Source organism: Hemibagrus wyckioides, linkage group LG10 (assembly GCF_019097595.1).
Source record: "Hemibagrus wyckioides isolate EC202008001 linkage group LG10, SWU_Hwy_1.0, whole genome shotgun sequence".
In the NCBI taxonomy this organism is placed as follows: domain Eukaryota; kingdom Metazoa; phylum Chordata; class Actinopteri; order Siluriformes; family Bagridae; genus Hemibagrus; species Hemibagrus wyckioides.
The window spans coordinates 11,412,146-11,432,500 of NC_080719.1; the positions used below are offsets into that span (position 1 = coordinate 11,412,146).

Sequence of the window (20,355 nt, forward strand, 5' to 3'; positions counted from 1 at the left end):
ACACACACACACACACACACACACAAGCAAACCATGGAGCATTTTCCTGTTAGTTTTATTCAGTTAGGTTTCTTTGTTTTGTTTTGTTTTGTTTTGGTTTGTTTTTTTTTGTTTGTTTGTTTTGTTTTTTAATAATTTCATTATCTAATAATAATATTAGTTTATTTTCTAATTACTAAAATTAGAAAATTATTATTACAATGTCACACAATATGATCAGGGATAATAACTAACAAAGCAAACAATGTTTTGGCTTCAGGTTGGTTATAAAATTCTATAATTATTATAATTATATTCTATAATTATATCTATTATAAATTTGACTTTTATAGAAAAGTGAAAATTAAAAAAAATAAATCATAGTCGTGATTTGAAAGCACGTGTGAGTTAAGTCATTATTGTCTCCACTCCAGACTCACTATTTCTTTTCTTTTTTCCTATTTTAAATGTTGTAATTATAAACAGAGTTTCTCCACCTGTCTCTCTGTTACAATAAAAAAGTGGATAAAAGGAAACTCCTTCTGATTATTGTTATTGTTATTTTTAGCTTTTCCAGCTCAGAGCCAGTTTCTTTTTTTCCTCTCTCGGGTTTCCTGGCAGGATTAGAGTGAGTGTGTGTTCATCTGATATCAGCACATCTCTCCATCACTTCCAGACTGAATCCAGGCCACTGCCTTCTCTCTGTTAATTTAATTATCCAGCATTGTGATTGGCTGAAGTTTGTGGAGTTTGTGAAGTTTTTCAGCCTGTCACTTTGCTGCGTTTTTATTCCTACGTGATGCTTTAAAAGCACAGAAAACTCAGTGAACTGCATCAGCAGGAAACATTTATTCGTTTGGAACGTGGCCATTTTTTTCCCTCACTCTTTTTACTAGAAAGCAGTGGAGTTCAGTCTGATTCACACACTCAGGGCTTTCTTATCAGATCCTGGAAAAGTTTTAAAAAATGAAAATGTCCAGCAAACACGCATGTGTAGCTGGACATGTGTTTGTCTTTTCTCTTTAATCCTCAGTGTGACATTTGGGATGATGCTGGTGTGGCTGTGACACTGGTGAAAGTGCAATGCTAATGTAACGCTGCCGAGACTTTGGAGTGAAACCGTTGTGTTGTTGCTGTGATGTTATTGTGGCATTGGTCTTGGAGTGTGATTTTTTGATGATGATGAAGATGCTGTGATGTCGGCCTGACTTTGTGATGTTGGTGTAGCTATGCCTTAATGTTAATGTAGTGCTGGTGTAACTATACCCTAATGTTAACGTGATATTGGTATGACTTTATGCTAATGTTAGTGTGACATTGGTGTAACATTGCATTAGCGTTAGTGTGATGGTGAGGTAACATTTTTTTTAATGTTAGTGTGTTGTTGCCTTAGTGTTAGTGTGATGTTAGGGTAACATTTATTTAATGTTAGTGTGTTGTTGCCTTAATGTTAGTGTGATGATGAGGTAACGTTGTCTTAATGTTAGTGTGATCATGAAGTAACGTTGCCTTAATGTTAGTGCGATGATGAGGTAATGTCTTAATGTTAGTGTGATGATGAGGTAACGTTGTCTTAATGTTAGTGTGATCATGAGGTAACGTTGCCTTAATGTTAGTGCGATGATGAGGTAATGTCTTAATGTTAGTGTGATGACGGAGTAACGTTGTCTTAATGTTAGTGTGATGTTGCCTTAATGTTATTGTTATACTGGTGTGACATTGCTGTATTGTTGCTGTGACGTGAGCTCAGGTTTGGCGTCATGTTGATGTGATAGAGTGACATGATGAGATTTATGTAATGATGCTATGAGACTGGCATGACTTTGATATGATGTTAGTGTGATATTGGAATGTCATTTGATTGTTTAATTGTTTGAAGATACTGCAACACTGTCATGATGGTAGTGTGTCGATGGTGAAATGATTAGAGTGATGTTGGTGTGACACTGGAATGACCTTTGATTGATGTTAGTGGGACACTGGCATGATGTTGTTGTGATGTTAGTCTGACACTGGCATAACGTTGGCATTATATTAATGAATGTGTGATTGTTTCATGTCTAGTTTCACAGAGCTTTGCCCTGAAGGTCCGCCTGAGAAATCTGAGAAAAACACAAACACAGCAGGACGGGAGGTTACTGACAAAATATATTAGCATTAGTAGTGACATGCTAACACCAAATAATTCTGTGACTCAGTAACACTAGACAACAAGTACACAGCAGTGACCCTTAACAGTTTAAGCACTCGAACAAATCTTACACGTTACATGCATAAAATATATTCATCATGAACAACACGTCCAATTGTGTAGCAGGAAAATGTTTACAGTCGTTTTATTTCACAGCGCTGAGTGAAAAAACCCAGCACAAAGCTTTGATATAGAGATCTGTGAGTGTTTTATCGCTTCTCTTGCTTTCACTTGCTTTTTTTTTCCTCTCTGTGTTCTTAGATGCTATAATGATGAAATGAGGACCCGAGAGGCAGTCACTCGATTTGAGCCCAGGATTTCTGTGTTTTTTTTTTTCCTTGCTGTAAAGCCTGATGTTCGTAGCGAGTCCAGTTGAGACGAGATCGCAGATGTGAGCGTGTTTTGGCTCTTCTCGTTCCAGAGAACGGATCTGCACCCAATTAGCCACCACCTAATCATGTGCCTTCCAGCTCTGGCTCGCGTTAGCAAGAGAAAGAAAGAGAGCGAGAGAAAAGAAAAGAAAGAACGTCAAACAGGACCTGGAGCCAAGGGATTGTTCTGGTGAAGTTCAAATCGTTCTAATTGAATCTGCAGCAAAAATGAAAATTCTGTTTAAAAAATGGACCACCGTCGTTCAGCTTTCCATGCTCAACGCACGCACTTGTTAGAAAAGAAACACGAGGGATTGACAGACAAGGACCGCTGTCAAAACATGCTGTGGGCTTTGTATCCATGCACGCGCACACACACACACACACACACACACACAGCGTGATATGCCATTCCTTTGTCCAATTATCAGACCCATGATGGCATTTTAGGCTCTCTGGGATCCGTCACAGTTCATCATGAGGTCATCGCTCACTACACTGCACTCTCTCTTTCTCTCTCTCTTTCTCCCTCTCTCTCTCTCTCCCTTCAATCCTCACTCTCATTCTCTTTTTTCATCTCTCTGTTCTTCACACGGTTAAAATAAAGTAATACACTGCCCCCTACAGACTGATCCCAGTACAGTCATCGCTCCTTTATACCTTACAAAGAAAAAAGAAAAATCTCGTATTTTCCCTTTGATCATATCTGTCGAATGATGGCAGATTGGCACCGAACTCTGGCACATCACGGAGAAATTCCAGGGTGAAGCAGTTTAAGAGTGAAACACTGCAACCCTTATCTGATTTTGTTTTTCGGAGTGCAGATTCTGGATTAAAAGGAGCAACATGGCGGCTGCCCAAACACAAACACAGTGATGTCGTAGTGAAACTACTCATGATTCTTAAAAAAATCAAATGTGATTTAATTTTACTTTAGTTCCTTTCCACTGGCTCCAAAAGTCTGAGTGCAGAAGAAAAACAGTTTATTTCAGTTATCCAACATTTCATTTCATTTCAAGTGAATTTATTATTTAACACAGAGTCTGATATGGAGCTGAAATGTGTCTCACACCTGGTTTCCACATGGATAAGTGAAAAATGATGATGAAATATTATTTGTGTCTGATAACTGATGAAATAAACAGCTCTTCATCTCGTGGCTCATGCACTCAAGCCCTTTTACTCTCGCATTGGCTTTAAAACAGATTTTTTTTTAGGAAGGTTTGAGTTAAAATCCTATAATCCTGTGTGAGGATCATCAGCGCCCAGCCGGTGGGAGAGAACATTAGGAACGCTCTGAAGCTCTGAACTGCTTTATAATCCATCCAAATGTTTAACCTGCAAGACTGATCATTACTGAGGCTTTCTTTAAGTTAATATCATTCCAATATAAATGTAAATATGATTAAATAGTCATAATCCACAGTCATTTTCATAGATTTATAATCAGTTCCTTGATGAGATATATTTTGTTAATGTGTTTAATTATAAAAAAAAAATTAAATTAAAAAAATTTAAAAAATCATTCATCCATAATCCTGAAGCACTTATAATGGAAGACTAATAATGGAATTGCTGTTGAATTTCTGTGCACTTTCTTTTTTCTTTTATAAAAAAAAATAATAATATTAATAATAATAATAATTATTATTATTATTAGTAGTAGTAGTAGTAGTATTGTTGTGGTTATTATTATTATTATTGTTGTTGTTATTGTTGTTATTAATACTAATAATAATAAATTCCTAATGTTTTGAAATTAAAGCTAAAATTGCTTCAATTATACAGCAAATGAAAATAAAGACAAAAGAAAGAGAGTAAATTGTAATATATAGAATTAAAACATGGATAGTAATTAAGGCATAATAATAATAATAATAATAATAATAATAATAATAATAATAATAATAATAATAATAATAATAATAATAAGGAGAAGAAGAAGAAGAGGAAGAATTATCATTATTATTATTATTATTATTATTATTATTATTATTATTATTATATTGTTAAAATAAATGTAAAAGCATCCAAAACATATTACATTCTTGTTGTTAAACATATTATTAAATGCAGCATTTATTCTTTCTAGACTTTTGCTAAATAAATTAAATTTACTATTAGTTCTTGACTCTTCATCACACTCTAATAAACCACACATTTGTGCAAACTGTCTACAAATCCTATCCATAAATCTTTGTTTAAAATTGACTTGAAGTTAATTGTGAGTGTGTGTGATCTCACAGCCACATCTATTTATATTAAATATATTACATTTAATTAAATTATTTAAAATTATTACATTTAACAAAGGATGTCTTCTACCAGCCATTCATTTTTAATTATTTATTTAAAAATAAATTATTTATTTATTTTATATAAATTATTATTACATTTAATTAAATATTTATTTATTTTACACCTCAAACTGTCAGTGTGTGGCTGTTCACGTCTGGTGTGTGACTACTGTACAAAAATAACAATTCTTAAATCTTTAAAAAGAAATGTTGATGAAATGTGATTCATTTTCTGATATTTTTTAATACATTATTGTTTCTATAGTAACAGCTTGTTTACAGGGACTTATATAGCAGACATTCTACATTAAGGGATTTTAAAAATCATTCATATTGTCCTTTATTTAATCATAAGTTATGGAAGGAGTTTATAGTATCGGCGCTTTGTAACATTCAAAAGTAAAGCTATAACTTCTCTAAAATTAGTGAGGACATGTTGTTATGGGAAAATAATCAACTTCTGGGATTATGTTTTTTTGTGGTTTATTTCAGCACACACCAAAGACTTTACTCCTAACTCCTAACTAAAGAAACAGTGTGGTTTGGTTTGAGGAACACGGCTGATGCACTTTATACCAATTTGGAAAATAAAGTCTTCCGGCCCTTGGTCTGAGTGAATCACTCCTTTCTGAAATCGAATTCAGTTCAGTAAACTTGAACCCGAATCACTGCATAACATCATGTTATTAAAAGAAATGTTTACTTCTGAAATTGAACAAGGAGGAAGCTAAATGAAGTAAAACTTATCAGTTTGTGTGTGTGACTTTTTGTGCTTCGGTGCCAGTGGATGTTAAATGCACATCTGAGCTCATGACCTTTAACCGACTGACCTTGGTCTTGCCTCACAATAGCCGAATATACTTTCCATGCAATGTTAAGCAGACACACACACACAGACGAATTATTCATGCTCAGCAGATCAGCAGAATAGACTCAGGCAAGTTTGTCAGCACACACACACAGTACCCTTCCCAGTTAATGGAGTGTCTCTTATATAAGTGTGTGTACAGGTGGTGATGGAGGAAGTAGGATAGTGTCTCATGTGCATGATGTGTTTGTCCTCGCTGTTCACCCTAATGCCCAATCTGTCCCTCTCTCTCTTTCCCCACCCCACCCCGAGTATGTGAGGATCGGCGTCCCATCTGTGTGAGAGGGGCGAGATCGTTAACCCTGATTAGACTGATGTGGCCCCCAACACAGAGATGGCGTGAAAATCCAGCAGCAGCCGTGACCTACTGACCTGCTGCTGAACCCACAACACACCCACACACACACACACTCTCTGTTTCTATCTCTCCCTGCCTTGCTCTCACTACCATAGCGTTGGTTTTAAACACATAGTGTTGGTTTTATATTGTGTTACTGCTCTTTATTACAGTGTGTGTTCAGTCAGAGACTAAATGTAAAATCTAATGTTTTTAACATTTCTGAGTCCTAACTCAGTGTCCAGGTCTGTCCACATGACCACTGTGTTTAAAGCCCATAACTGTCAGCCTTAGTCCTCTGTAAGCGATATTACAGTTACAGTAAAAAAATAAAAATCCACTAAATGTTTTCATTGAGTCTCAGCTGCATCACATTACTCTGAGGTCTGACCGCTTGTTACCATCATTAAGCAAATTAAAAATAAAAACCTCTAAACGATGTGACCTTTTAATCAGGATTTTAAGCAGGAACAATAGACTCCACTCTGGATTAAAATGTGCGGTCAGTAAACGTGCAGGATGCGGCTCCGGGAAAAAAACCACGCATCACACACTGTAACATACTTTACCTTCATATTAACAGTGGATTCTTTTTCACAACACATGACTCTCATGCACATGATTGTTCAAATCTAAACTTGTTAAATCTAGAGACATGTTTTTTTGTTGTTGTTGTTGTTCTGGACATTGCAGGATCAACCTTTATACTGTAAATTCATTATTATTATTATTATTATTATTATTATTGCTGTATATATACACTATATATATATATATATATATATATATATATATATATATATATATATATATATATATATATATATATATATATATATATATAAAATATCCAATCTGAAAAATAAGACATTATTAATAAAGCAGAAAATGTGAAAAAAATGACATTGTCATTCATTCATCATTCATGTCATTCATTCATCATTCATTCATTCATCAATTATTGATGAAACATCAATAATTACAACAAAAATATATTAACAAAAAAAATCAATAATTAAAATTTTCTATTAAAATTATATATTTTGTTTGACAATTTATTTTAGTTTTTTATTTATTTTTGAATGTTTGATATGTGATGGTCTGATAAACATCAGCTGTTGCTGCACCAAAAAGTACCACAAAACAATTAATTGTAACTGTGTTTTAAAATAATAATAATAAAAAAGATAATTGCTTAATTTATATGAAAAAGTAAGGGGACTATATTATTATTATTATTATTATTAATAATAATAATAATAATATTATTATTATTATTATTATTATTATTATTATTGTTGTTGTTGTTCTGTAGTTTGTAAGCAGTTTCAATTGTAAAAGTGTATTTTTTTATTTTTAAATAGGAAATAAATGCTTAAATCAAAAACAAAAACAATCAAACAAAGAAATCAGTAAAAAGCAACACAGAAGTCCTTTTTAACAGAAACAATAAAGAAAAATAATAGTAAATAATAATCTGCTGTAGCCAGTGTTGAATTTTCTTTGACTTTTACATGGTGATTATTTTGTATATCCAATATGTTCTCATTATGTAATAAAATGATTGAATGAATGAAAGAACTGATGGAGTTCATGGACAGATGACTCTAGAGCATCAGCATCAGATTCATCTATTAACCAAATTATCGTTTTAGTCTGAAGATCTAACCGATTTTTTGCGGTCCAGTTAATATCTTTTCAACCTTCCAAAAAAAAAACAAAAAAAAAAAAAAACAGAAATATAAATGACCTTTAAAAAAAATCCAGAGTTCATGTAAAGTTCACACGTCTTCTATCATCACATCGTCTGCGCGTCTGTTTGTCCGCTGTTTTTTAATAGCGACAGAATTAAAATCGCCGGCGGCTCGATGCGTCACATGATGTTTTGTACAGTCTGACAGTGATTGACAGGTCAGTGTTCAGGTCAGAGCAGTTAGAAAAATTCCTAAACCTCCCTCACTGTATGGCTGTATGCCCTGCTCCTATCAAGCTACTGCCCCAAAGACTGCTCCGCCCTCCTTACACTGAGTTCGCCCAGAGGTCACAGGATGCACTGACCGCCATGTAATATCCAACTCAACTGTTTTTCTTGCCGAGGACAGTGTTGAGTGTTGAGTTAGAAGCATGGGTCTATAGCGCCCCCTGTCCTCACAGAGTGTCCACAAATGATACCTGATGTCTGTTTCTGTAGAATGTTTTTAATGCCATGTTAGCATCAGGACTATTTACATGGCAAACTCAAGGTCAACATTTCACTCCATATAATTTAAAATGCTATATAGAACATTTTAAAAAGACAGAAAGTCTAAAATATATTTAGGTGACACATTCTGACATATTCCATATAAACCTGTTTCTGAATAAAACCGATTTCTGGCAGTATAATGAACAATACAGATACCTGATAAACATTTTATTATTAATAGTAGTAGTATTTTTATATACTTTCTGTATTCAGCATTAAAATAAAATTGATTTGTGATTATATTCATTTATAAATACATTTGTTGACAGTAATTACATTTGGACATGTTAAAATATTATATGAAAATAATTATTTAGTACAGAAATACAGGATGGCCTTATATCCTGCAATAGCTGGTACTAAGAACATAAAATATTTTTTGATCCACTCTACTAAAATACATTGATTTATTATTATTATTATTATTATTATTATTATTATTATTATTATTATTGCTATTTTTTTTATTCCTTAATGATTTACCTGTTGCACAATATTATTTTAAATTATTTGGAGACTGGAGATGTTTGTAATTAGTATATTTATATTATGGAATAACATTAATTATATATATTATATATATATATATATATATATATATATATATATATATATATATATATATATATATATATATATATATATATATATATATATAAAGGAAAAGTAAATGAAATTACATTTATGGTCATTTAAGTTCTCTTACAGTATATGTACAGAATTTAAATAAAAAAATAAAATAAAAATAAAACTTTCCTATATAAAGAAATTCTAGTAATATTTCCCTAGAGTCACCCCAAAAAACCTTTCTCTCATTGTATTTTATCATTTTATTATGAACTGAGTGATGTTATAATTTAGACAACAAAAAATGTATTTTATTATTGTGCTTTTGTGGCTGAGTGATGACTATTTTAAGATGAATGGGGCAAATCCACAGACAAATAAAAAACGAAATGAAACAGTAACATCTGCTGTTATTTTAACGCTTGGATGATTTTTGAAATGAAATATTTAATGACGCATTTCTGCTTGTGGATCTGAGGGCCGTGCTTTTCTTGTACGATGCGAGCATTCACTCTGTCAGACTCTCCTTAATAACACTAAACACAGCACTAGATTATATACCGTCATCTAAAACCCACTTATCTTTATAAACTATACGTTTATTTGAAATAAAAAAAATGAATAAGTAAAAAATGGTGTCTGACAAATCATATTTTAATAATACATTTCTGTATTGTCAGGATTAAAATAAGATATAGTATCAGACACACACTTTCCTATCACATGTAGCTGTAGAAAAGGAATACAGTTGGGACAGAAACTATAGGAGGTGAAATGAGTTAATATTTACATTCATAATATGTTTAAATTGTTTGTTGTAAAGTGACTAAATGAGTTTTTTACTTGTTAAGTTTACTGATTTCATTTCACGACTGTCCCAAATACCTTGCTTTTGTACTTTGTATTAGTATTTTTCAGCTATTTATAGATATAAATATATATCCCTAAATGTGTGCAGTGCAATAACATGTACATACAACAATAAAAATAAAGTCATGGTTTCATAAGTCCCTCATCATACAGATATTTATATCCTGATTTACTTTTTTTACGTTCATGTAGTAATTACAAATCATCATTTAATTATTTCTACAGTATAAAAGGTGGACGGGGCCAGATGGATTATTCCAAAAGGCCAATAGATCTAAATCAAAGTGATAAAAAAAACAGGGTAATGGTCTTCGAGGGGTTAAGAGGGTGGATGGATGGATTTAGAGGGGCAGGGGCAGGTAGATGGATTCAAAGTGCTAAAAGGGCGGGGCCATGTGGATGGATTCTGAGATCTGTTGGGGCAGGGCCAGGTAAATGGATTCAGAGTGCTAAGGGGCTGGGGCTAGGTGGCTGGATTCAAATGGCTGAGGGGACAGGGTCAACAGATAAGCTCCTGAAAGCTTAGAGGGTGGGTTCCAGGTGAGTGGATCCAGAAGGATAAGGAAGGAGGCAGGTGGATGACTTCAGAGAACTAAGAGGGCAGGGCCAAGTAGATGGCTGCAGAGAGCTAAGAGGCTACAGGTAAAGGTACATGTCTAAAGTATGTCTAGAGAGGGAAGAGAGATTGAATGGCTAAAAAGCATTGAGAGTTGAAGGGGTGGGGCTAACCATAACCAATAAAGCAATAAAGCATCTTGAACAAGGAAAGTTTATAAAATAGTGTTATAACAGATATAATAAAGCTGGACATTGTGAGTGTATCGGTATGTGCTGTGTGTGTTCATCACATGAAAAACGAGCCTATAAATTTATTGCTTTGGATTTCAGTGTAGCAGTTAAATAATATAAATAATAAATATTATGGTCACTGCATTCTGTACACCTCGTTCATTCCACGTCTCCTCTACTGGTGTCTGTACATGAAATACATACTGAAATACACAATCAGAAGCAGTGTGTGTTAAACGTCACTCCTTAAACACCATCCTGAGGACAAATAATAAATCATATGAATAAAAAAAAACAAAAAACAAAATCAGAACAAGCCTGTGGCTTTAAAACGAGTTAGTTATATCACAGTAACTAAGATAAGAACATTTATAAATGAATGAATGAATAAATAAAAATTCATAAATAAATAAATATGTACATATATACATGATTCAATAAATAAATAAATGTCATAAAACATCCAAAGACCAAAAAAAGTCCACATAAATCAAAAAAGCGTCCATAAAATGCTGTATGCTGTTAAAACAATATATAAAAATGAACAATAAATAAATAAATTGTGATTTTAATATAACAATAAATGTATACATAAAGTATATGAAATGTATAACAGTTAACAATAAATAATAATTAATAATAATCTACTGTATTGTATGTAATTTACTGTAATAAAATAAAGTATCTCAGTAAGTATTTTATTCCATACCTCATGAAATCTGAACCTTTAAAGACACTAAATTCTTTTCCTTCTGAATTGTATGCACTGATTGCAGTTCAGTATAAAAGTCTGAATCTGATGGTTCAATAAAGTTATTGAACACAGAGCCAGACTGAAATGTATCTGAATCTCCTGTTTGCTTTTCCTTTCTCTCTGCTGTCTCACTGCGTTATCACTCTAATTAATCATTCCATTTCACTGATACTGACATGCCAAGTTGCTGGAGTCTGAAATTCTTCATTTTAAATCAAACAAGATTTTTGGCATGAAACAAATACACTCAATCAGGAGACCAAATACACATGTGAAACATGCTTTTTTTTTCAAATATTTATAATGAAAGCAAGGCAATTTTTTTTGTAATAAAATGATAAAAATATATTTTTAATCATCTACAGACTAATAAACAATCCACGTACAAAAAAAAAAGTCAGGAGAGAATTTTAGTTGTATAACTTTTGGAGGATTGTGTTCATATTTAATTAAGCAATGTACAGGGAAGTGTGAAAGTATATACACAGGAATATAATCAAACCATACAAACAAATGTGCGTTTAATGCATGGATTCTGATATTCTGTATATAGCTGTTCATACCTGTGTGGGTTGTGTCTCATTCCTCAGTGTGCTCCACTGTAGTGCGCTCAACCAGCTGGTTGTATGAGAAGGCCATCATAATCTAAGAGAAAAATCCCAAAAGCACCAACAGAGGGCAACAAAGTGCAAAAGTCAGACAACGTTTTCTATGTTCCAACTGTTTCCAACACACGCTAGATGACTTCCCGTCACACTAGGGTGTACTTTCGGCACAAGTAATAAAGTGATGATAAATTTACTGACGATGTAATGAAGCAGCCCTGATGAGGAGTGGACATGGGTGAATTAAAACAGGATTGGAACACAGGCATAATGAAGACTTTTTAAACACACACACTTACAGTAAGTAGTGCCAGTAAGCCCATCATCACTCCCAGCATCACATAAAGGTTAGAGGTCAAACTTCCGGCCCATAATGGACCCAGAATAGTGGCCAAACCTCCAACAGAGCGCCGTATTCCCTGACTGAAACCTGAACACACACACACACAGAAAATCTTATTTTAATTGATTTGCACCAGTTACACCCCTTCCTCATCACTTTTCTATCTAAAAAGATTAAAACACAGATATGATTGGCTAGCTTCAATCTGACTGACAGGAGAGAGACAAACATGACTCCTCCAGCACAGAAAATACTACTGTTGATTCATTCATTCATTCATTGTCTCCTGTTTATCCGGAGCCAGGTCGCGGGGGCAGCAGTCTAAGCAGGGATGCCCAGACTTCCCTCTCCCTAGACACTTCCTCCAAATCTTCCGGGGGGAATTTCAAGGCGTTCCCAGGTCAGCCGAGAGACATAGTCCCTCCAGCATGTCCTGGGTCTTCCCCGGGGTCTCTCCCCGGTGGGGCATGCCCGGAACACCTCCCCTGGGAGACGTCCAGGAGGCATCCGAAACAGGTGCCCAAGCCACCACAACTGGCCCCTTTCGATGTGGAGGAGCAGCGGCTCTACTCCGAGCTCCTCCCGGGTGACAGAGCTCCTTACCCTATCTCTAAGGGAACGCCCTGCCACCCTATGAAGGAAACTCATTTCGGCCGCTTGTATCCGGGGTCTCGTCCTTTCGGTCATGACCCAAAGCTCATGACCATAACTACTGTTCATATGAAACAAATTGTTTACTTTATGGTTGTCTCACCCTGAGTTTTCTCAGCAGTCACTTTGGAGAAGAGAGACACCTGAGCGACGGCGATAAAGGGCAGACCCAGCACCTGCAGGAACACGCCGATGATGAACTCCGTTAACTGCCACGAGAACCCACCTATAGCAAAACAACAATAACGTTAAAGTCAAACCCCTCTGAACATCTAGTCCTGCTATATTCACACACAAGCATGCAACTCAAGCGCTCACTTAAGCATGTGTAGTTGTGTGAGTGAATGCTCTTTTACTAGATTTTGTATAATTTACTTGTGTAAGTTTATTTCATCTCTTTCTGAAAGTCTTCAATGCTATACAGGCGGTTCACTAAATAAATAAGGCCACACCCCCTTTACTAGCACTGATGGGTACAATGGCTATGCCTCCTGTGCATCCATTATTGAGACTGATACGCAGAGCAGAGGCCATGTCTCCTACACTGGGACTGACAAGTACAGAGGCACACAAAGGTCATGAATGGTTTGCTGAATCTGACATGTACAGAGAGAGAAACACAAAGAGAGAGAGAGAGACAGAAAGACAGAGAAAAAGACAGGCAGAGATGAAGGCAAACTAAGAGAAAGAAAAACTGAGAAAAGGACAGACAAAGAGAAAGATAAACTGAGAGAAAGACAGACAAAGAGAAAGACAAACTAAGAAAAAGGCAGACAAAGAGAAAGGCAGACAAAGAAAAAGACAGACAGAGAAAAAAAACAGACAGAGAGAAAGACAGATTGAGAGGAAGACAAACTGAGAGAAAAACAGACTGAGAGAAAGACATGCAGAGAGAAAAAAAAACTAAGAGAAAGACAGACAGAGAGAAAGACTGGCAGAGAGAAAGAGAAACTGAGAGAAAGACAGAGAAAGAGAAACTGAGAGAAAGACAGGAAGAGAGAAAGACAAACTGAGAGAAGGACAAACTATAAGAAAGACAGACAGACAAAGACAATCTGAGAAAAAGACAAACTGAGAGAAAGACAAACTGAAAGAAAGACAAACTGAGAGGAAGACAGACATAGAGACACTCACCCTGAGGGTTAGCGAGGAAGATGAGACACCAGACACAGGAAATGTTGGCGAGGAAGAGGCCGATGGACAGCACCACCCTCTCCTCCACCTTCCTGCTCAGCCAGCGGACGAAGATGAAGCCAGCAATCACCTCCACTCCACACATACAGTACATCACACTGTTCTCCAACTCACCGAAATTAAAGTACTGCTGCGTCAGTGGAGTCACCATCGTCTGTTTCCCAGGCAACCACAACATCATGGAATACACACTTAGTCCAGATACACAACCAAAACATGGTAAAATATATAAACACTATGGCTGCATTCACATTCTGATTTTGTAAATTTATTGTTCTGAAGTCAATACAAAAAAGCGAGAGCATCATAGTGAGTCTTTATACTGAAGAAAACACAAAACCTCTTTTTCCCTCCAGGATTTAATGCAATCTTTACCAACATGTCAGTTACAATGGGATATGTATTACTAGAGTTATTTCTACTGCTCCTTATAAAAGGTAAACTATGATGTAATCTTTACAGACACATGAAATCCTAGAGCTACTCCAGGAATAACTGTATTTCACATCTCCACATGGGAAACAAATTCGGTGTGTGTGTAGGTGTTTACCTCCAGTGCTGTCTGGTTGAACAGTGTGATGAACTGAGCTGTGAGCAGCACCACCACCTCCTCTCTCAGAAACTCTGTTAAAGCACACATTAAAAAATGAAGAAAGAAATAAACAGAATTTTAAATAATTCACACTCACACACACACACCTCGGGCAGCACTGAAGTGTTTAAAAGGGTTGGAGTGGATCTTTTCTAGAGATGGGGAGGGAGGAGCACAGTTGCCATTAGCGATGGACTGGTCCATTACAGGTGAGTTGTGAAGTGTTCCATACGAGTCAGGGAGGTCATTAGGTTGAACCAACAGCCTCTCTTCCTCTTCCTGCTTCTCTTCTTCTGACCTCTCGTTCCTTCCTCTGAGATCCCAGTACATCAGTAACACAATGAGCTGAAGCAGCAGCCACAATACACACATGAAGATCTGCACACACATACATACACACACACACACACACATACACATCATGTATCATACATGTACATCATCAATGCATCATCTACATCATGATCAACTGCGTTATGGAGGAGTCATCTGGCTGCAAATTGCCCTTAACACCTTATCACAAAGAAACTCAAGTTTCCTAAATCACTTAGTACCAATCCCTGTGAAATTCTTGCTGAAATGTGATTGGCTGATGGTGACCATTTTAAGTAAGTCAGCTATCAGTTCAAATCCCCTTGCAGTTTTACACAGTGATGCTGTACACAAAATTATGCTTGACTGGACTTAACTCTGCCCTCTCTAAATGAAAATGCAGTAACAAAGATATACAACAAAACACATCACTGTGTGTGTGTGTGTGTGTGTGTGTGTGTGTGTGAGAGAGAGAGAGAGAGAGAGAGAGAGAGAGAGAGAGAGTGAGAGAGAGAGAGAGAGAGAGAGAAAGAGAGAGAGAGATTTACCCCAGGAGCGGTGTATTTATTCACCACAAAAGGCCCAAGCTGGAAGTCACACAGTCTGAGGAAAATGTTGAAGGCTGGACCTGAACATGACACAAATAAGGACAAGAACATCATCATTATTAAAATATAAGAGTAAGAGCTGAGTATAAACAATGATGGAAATATACACACAGTGCCCTGGATTGGGACTATTTGATATTTTTTATAACATTTTTTTATTTAATTATTGATATTAAGGAAATTAATGAAAATTTATGGAAGGAGTCTCCAATGCAAACCCTTTGTACAAGTCAGAGGTAAAGCTTTAAATTTCCTTTGTGGAAATGCTGTTTGTAGGGAAACACACGGCTGATATTAACGACAGGGTGTTTCCCTAATGTTCTTTCTTTTCTTCACAGACCTAATGCAAGAAAGCAACACAATGCTCAAAAGGGTGTATTATTATTAGAATGAACATCACAGTGGTGTAGAGTTTTACTGAATTACAGCCATGATGCACACCACCTTACAGTATACTGTATATCTTACTGCAAATGAAATAAAAGAGAATAAAAAGTATAAGGCAAGGTGAGAAGAAATGTATGTAAAATTAAAACTTTACTATATTTTGATGACACTCTTAAAATAAAGTTTGCCCAAAACAGTTATTTATCATAGTCATTTATCAGAGTACAAAAAAAAGAACATAAAACAAATTTCAAAGAAATAAACACAACTGATACATCACCTTACAGCTACTGAGGTTATTTTAAAGTAACCCAAAGGAACACAGAATCAGTCATCAGCACACATCTGATGTCCATCTTCCTCAACTGATAACACTGATTAAGAACTTCATTCACTAATAACTCACTGACCAGTGACGACTAAACATAATCACTCTGACAAACTAACCAATCAGGAGACCAGCTTGTCTACAGGCCATGACAGCAGCAAACACTGTAGAGCGGTCTTCAGGGGCCGTGATTCTGGTCAAGAAACCAAAAATGGATGAACCGGCTCCTGTCCCGATTCCTGTCACAGAACAAACAATAATACTCAATGTTACACAACATTTTACACAACATTAATCAACCACCTAAACATAACACAAAACCTGCCACTGCTTTTCTACATTTACATAACGTAAAGCAAAAAATTGCGGTTAGTATTCTGTAGTTGTGGCAAAGTTTTCCAATTTTACAAAGAGTTACAAACACAAAATGAACAATCTTCTTTTTCTTCTTATAAATAAAGGAATAAAAAAAGCACTTCACCACATGTTGTACCGTGAACATTTGTGTATGTGGCAAATAGGGTTCTCTTTCTCACCTGCAACTAAACGACTGCTCAGTAGCAGCCACTTGGAAAATCCCATAAAGTACATAAAGTTACCTGAAATACAGAGAGAAAGAGAAATGATCCCATCATCTTTTCTTCATGTTATCAGCTTATTACATGGGGCATAGAGAGCTATATAATTTATATCTGATGAAACTATTTTACTAATATATTAACAGATATTGTTAAACAAAATGCAGAAAACGTGATGCTGTGGCAGATCTAGTAATGGTTTCCTACGAAGCCTTTGACTGATGAATTTTTTTTAAAACAAAAACAAAACATTCCCAGCAAAAAAAAATGTTAACACAATGTGAGAAATTCTAATTCAGTTAATTGTGAAATTATAAAAAGAAACTTAAATCTAAAGCACCATTTTGTGTGTGTGTGTATGTGTATTGTTTTACCGATGATTTCAAAGCAGTTGGCAAACAGAATGATCTTCTTGGTGCTGTGTGTTCTATCAGACCAGAAGCCGAATAAAGGACCAGACAGCAGGCCACTGAAGCTGAAAGCTGACAGACTGATACCCAGAAAATACGGAGCAGCATCAAGGGTCTGCAGGAAACGCCAGATCGTAGGTAAAATCACGGCTAATGACAATTAGAGAAAGAGAGAGAGAGAGACAGAGAGAGAGAGAGAGAGAGAGAGAGAGAGAGAGAGAGATGGTATCAATATCATGTCAGAAACTGGGCTTGGATCATATATTTGACTGTCTCTCTATTGATCAGTCTTGGTATGGCTCTCAGTTATTCTTTTTATTAGTCAGTATATCAGTCTGTCTTTCACTCAGTGTGTCTGTTAGTCAATGAATGAATGAATAAATAAATCATTTTCTATACCCACTTTATTCCTAATTAGCGTCATGGGGATCTGCTGGAGCCTATCCCAGGGGTACACCCTGTTCAGGTCGCCAGTCCATCCCAGGGCCACATATAGACAGACAACCATACACGCTTACACTCACTCCTATGGGCAATTTAGAATATTTTGGACTGTGGGAGGAAACCAGAGTAAACCCACACAGGCATTTTTCAAACCCAGGATTCAAACCCAGAACCTTCTTACTATGAGACAACATTGCTAACCACTAAACCACCATGCTTCCCTTAATGAAATAAAATAAAAAAAAAATAAAAAAATAAAATAAAATAAAATAGTAAAACAAACAAATAAAATAAAATAAAATAAAATAAAATAAAATAAAATAAAATAAAATAAAATAAAATAAAATAAAACCCCTTTGAATGTAGTTTTCACACCATGGCTCCACATTTTTTTATTGCCAATATGTTCTTAAAACATTGGTGGAAAAAATTTGATATTTTTTGTGATATCACTTTTGATTTCATCTTTAACTGAAGTATTTTCTGTCCATTTATTCATTTATCAGTCTGCCCATTATCTATTCATCCACATATATTTTATACTACGTTCGTTAGGAATGCTGCTAAAAAGACAAAAAAAAAGAATACACAAAGACAAAACCATGAGAGAAAAATAGTGAGCTCATAGTTAAATCATTTAATTCACTTAGACTGCTAAATTAATTTATAAGGAATTTACCAGCAGTGTGTGTGTGTGTGTGTGTGTGTGTGTGTGTGTTATTAGTGAATTAAATCTAGTGTATAGTTCCTTAAACAGAAACACAAACACATACTTTGTTGACTTTCACGTGCGAAATACTGTATTTGTTTTTGGTTGCTTTTGTTTTGTTTTGCTTTGGGATTCGAACCCGAGGGAAAATGACATGTTTTTGTGTTATAAAATACATAAAACTAGTTAATAGTGAGCTTCAATAGAAAGAATGCGGATGAATTAAAGCCCACACAGCATTGGTATTCATGAATAAGAAATGATTATAGATCTTTAATGAAAAAGCATGCAGGCTCACCATATTCCACTCCACTCAGCAGGAAAATCAGCCCGATTGTAATCAATGTCAGCTTTCTCTTTCGTCCATAATCCATTTCTGCTCCTTAGAACTGCTGGCTGACTTCAATAAATAAGTGTGAGAGTGTGTGAATATAAGCAGCACTGCGTCCATAATATAAAACCATTAGACCTGTGTGTCTGTCTCTCATACAGACCGTGCTGTGACACTGACACAGTTCCTCATTCCACCAAGTCCCGCCTCCTGCTCGGAAACTATTGGCTAGTGGTATCCGCCTCCAGTGCGATGATTGGCGCGGATTTTATTTCTAAATGAACATGCATCCATTTATTTACAAGCTAGTCTGAGATTTTTTATCCCAAATAAGTGATGACCAGCCCGTCCTGTGACTCTCATTAGGCCACAGCAGTGATATTGTAGTCTAAATGTATGCACACACACACACACTCTTTCAGTCTCAAATTCAATTCAATTCAATCTCCGTGTGCCACTCCCACTCCAAATCACATTTCCAGATGGTTTTATTCTGTGGAATAGGAGGGGTCAGACTATGATTGTAATTTTGTGTTTATTACATTGTTGCTCTCTGCATATACACTTTATTGCCAAAAGTTTTGGGACACCACTCCAAATCATTGAATTCAGGGGTTGGGCTTGGTCCCAGCCCCTTAGTTCCAGTGAAAGGAACTCTTAATGCTTCAACATACCAAGACATTTTGGACAATTTCATGCTCCCAATTTTGTGGGAACAGATTGCAAGGTCTATAAACACAAGGATGAGCGAGTTTGGTGTGGAGGAACTTGACTGACCTGCACAGAGTCCTGACCTCAACCCGACAGAACACTTTTGGGATGAATTAGAGCAGAGACTGTGAGTCTGACCTTCTCGTCCAACATCAGTGTCTGACCTCACAAATACGCTTCTAGAGGAATGGTCAAAAATTCCCATAAGCACACTCATAAACCTTGTGAAAAGCCTTCCCAGAAGAGTTGAAGCTGTAATAGCTGCAAAGGACGGGACAACTCCATATTACATTCATGTACATGTAAAGGCAGACGTCCGAGTTTTGGAATTGCTCACAGTCTCTGCTCTAATTCATCCCAAACGTGCTCTATCAGGTTGATGTCAGGACTCAAGGTTAGTCAAGTTCCTCCACACCAAACTCACTCATCCATGCCTTTATGGACATTGCTTTGTGCACTGGTGTGCAGTCATGTTGGAATAGGAAGGGGTCATCCACAAACTGTTCCCACAAAGTTGGGAGCATGAAATTATCTAAAATGTCTTTGTATGCTGAAGCATTAAGAGTTCCTTTCATGGGAACTAAGGGGCCGAGCCAAACCCCTGAATTCAACGATTTAGAGGGGTGTCCCGAAACGTTTGGCAATATAGTGTACTTTACATAAATTATTTAAGTTAATCATTTCAAGTTTTTGCATTGATTTCCCATTTGCTGTATTCTTTATTTTATGTGAATGGTGTAAAAACCTTTGTACTCACACTTACAACATGTGTAGGTGTTATTTACTGAATAAAAATGCAAAAGACTGATATAAATACATATAAAAGCGTTTTATTTACATTATCATCACGTTGCACTTCCCTCAAGTTGTCACCATCAGCGCAG

The 20,355-nt window shown here is 35.7% G+C and overlaps 2 protein-coding genes across 6 annotated transcripts in view; both read right to left on the reverse strand.

The window, feature by feature from the left end:
- Nucleotides 1-367: 367 nt before the first annotated feature.
- mfsd8l1 (major facilitator superfamily domain containing 8-like 1) lies at nucleotides 368-18,963 on the reverse strand. 5 transcript variants are annotated; one of them, XM_058401819.1, is made up of 12 exons: nucleotides 18,728-18,963; nucleotides 17,241-17,426; nucleotides 16,825-16,887; nucleotides 16,408-16,527; nucleotides 15,514-15,593; nucleotides 14,761-15,031; nucleotides 14,612-14,685; nucleotides 14,002-14,215; nucleotides 12,971-13,093; nucleotides 12,173-12,303; nucleotides 11,832-11,913; nucleotides 368-2,081 (listed from the first exon to the last, which is right to left on the reverse strand). In XM_058401819.1, exons 1-11 carry the CDS (start codon nucleotides 18,801-18,803, stop codon nucleotides 11,848-11,850), a joined length of 1,404 nt encoding a protein of 467 aa, XP_058257802.1. In that variant the 5' UTR covers nucleotides 18,804-18,963; the 3' UTR covers nucleotides 368-2,081; nucleotides 11,832-11,847. The 5 variants fall into 5 exon arrangements, with proteins under 5 accessions (XP_058257802.1, XP_058257799.1, XP_058257797.1 ...); XM_058401816.1 differs by lacking the exon at nucleotides 368-2,081 and adding an exon at nucleotides 2,151-2,642; XM_058401814.1 differs by lacking the exon at nucleotides 368-2,081 and adding an exon at nucleotides 8,986-10,772 and having other exon boundaries at nucleotides 18,728-18,962.
- Nucleotides 18,964-20,284: 1,321 nt separating this feature from the next.
- polr2h (RNA polymerase II, I and III subunit H) overlaps nucleotides 20,285-20,355 on the reverse strand; it is a 7,801-nt gene continuing 7,730 nt past the window's right edge. The window contains exon 6 of the mRNA XM_058400426.1: nucleotides 20,285-20,355. This exon is cut by the window's right edge and continues 145 nt beyond it. The gene's annotated coding sequence lies outside the window, so the exon portion shown is untranslated.

Coding starts and splice junctions, on each gene's coding strand:
- mfsd8l1 (XM_058401819.1), bottom strand. CDS start 18,803: ATGGATTATGGACGAAAGAGAAAGCTGACATTGATTACAATCGGGCTG. Junction 15,594..16,407: donor ACAAGCTGGTCTCCTGATTG/GTTAGTTTGTCA, acceptor TGTCATGTTCAG/GTCCAGCCTTCAACATTTTC. Junction 14,216..14,611: donor TCAACCAGACAGCACTGGAG/GTAAACACCTAC, acceptor CCTGGGAAACAG/ACGATGGTGACTCCACTGAC.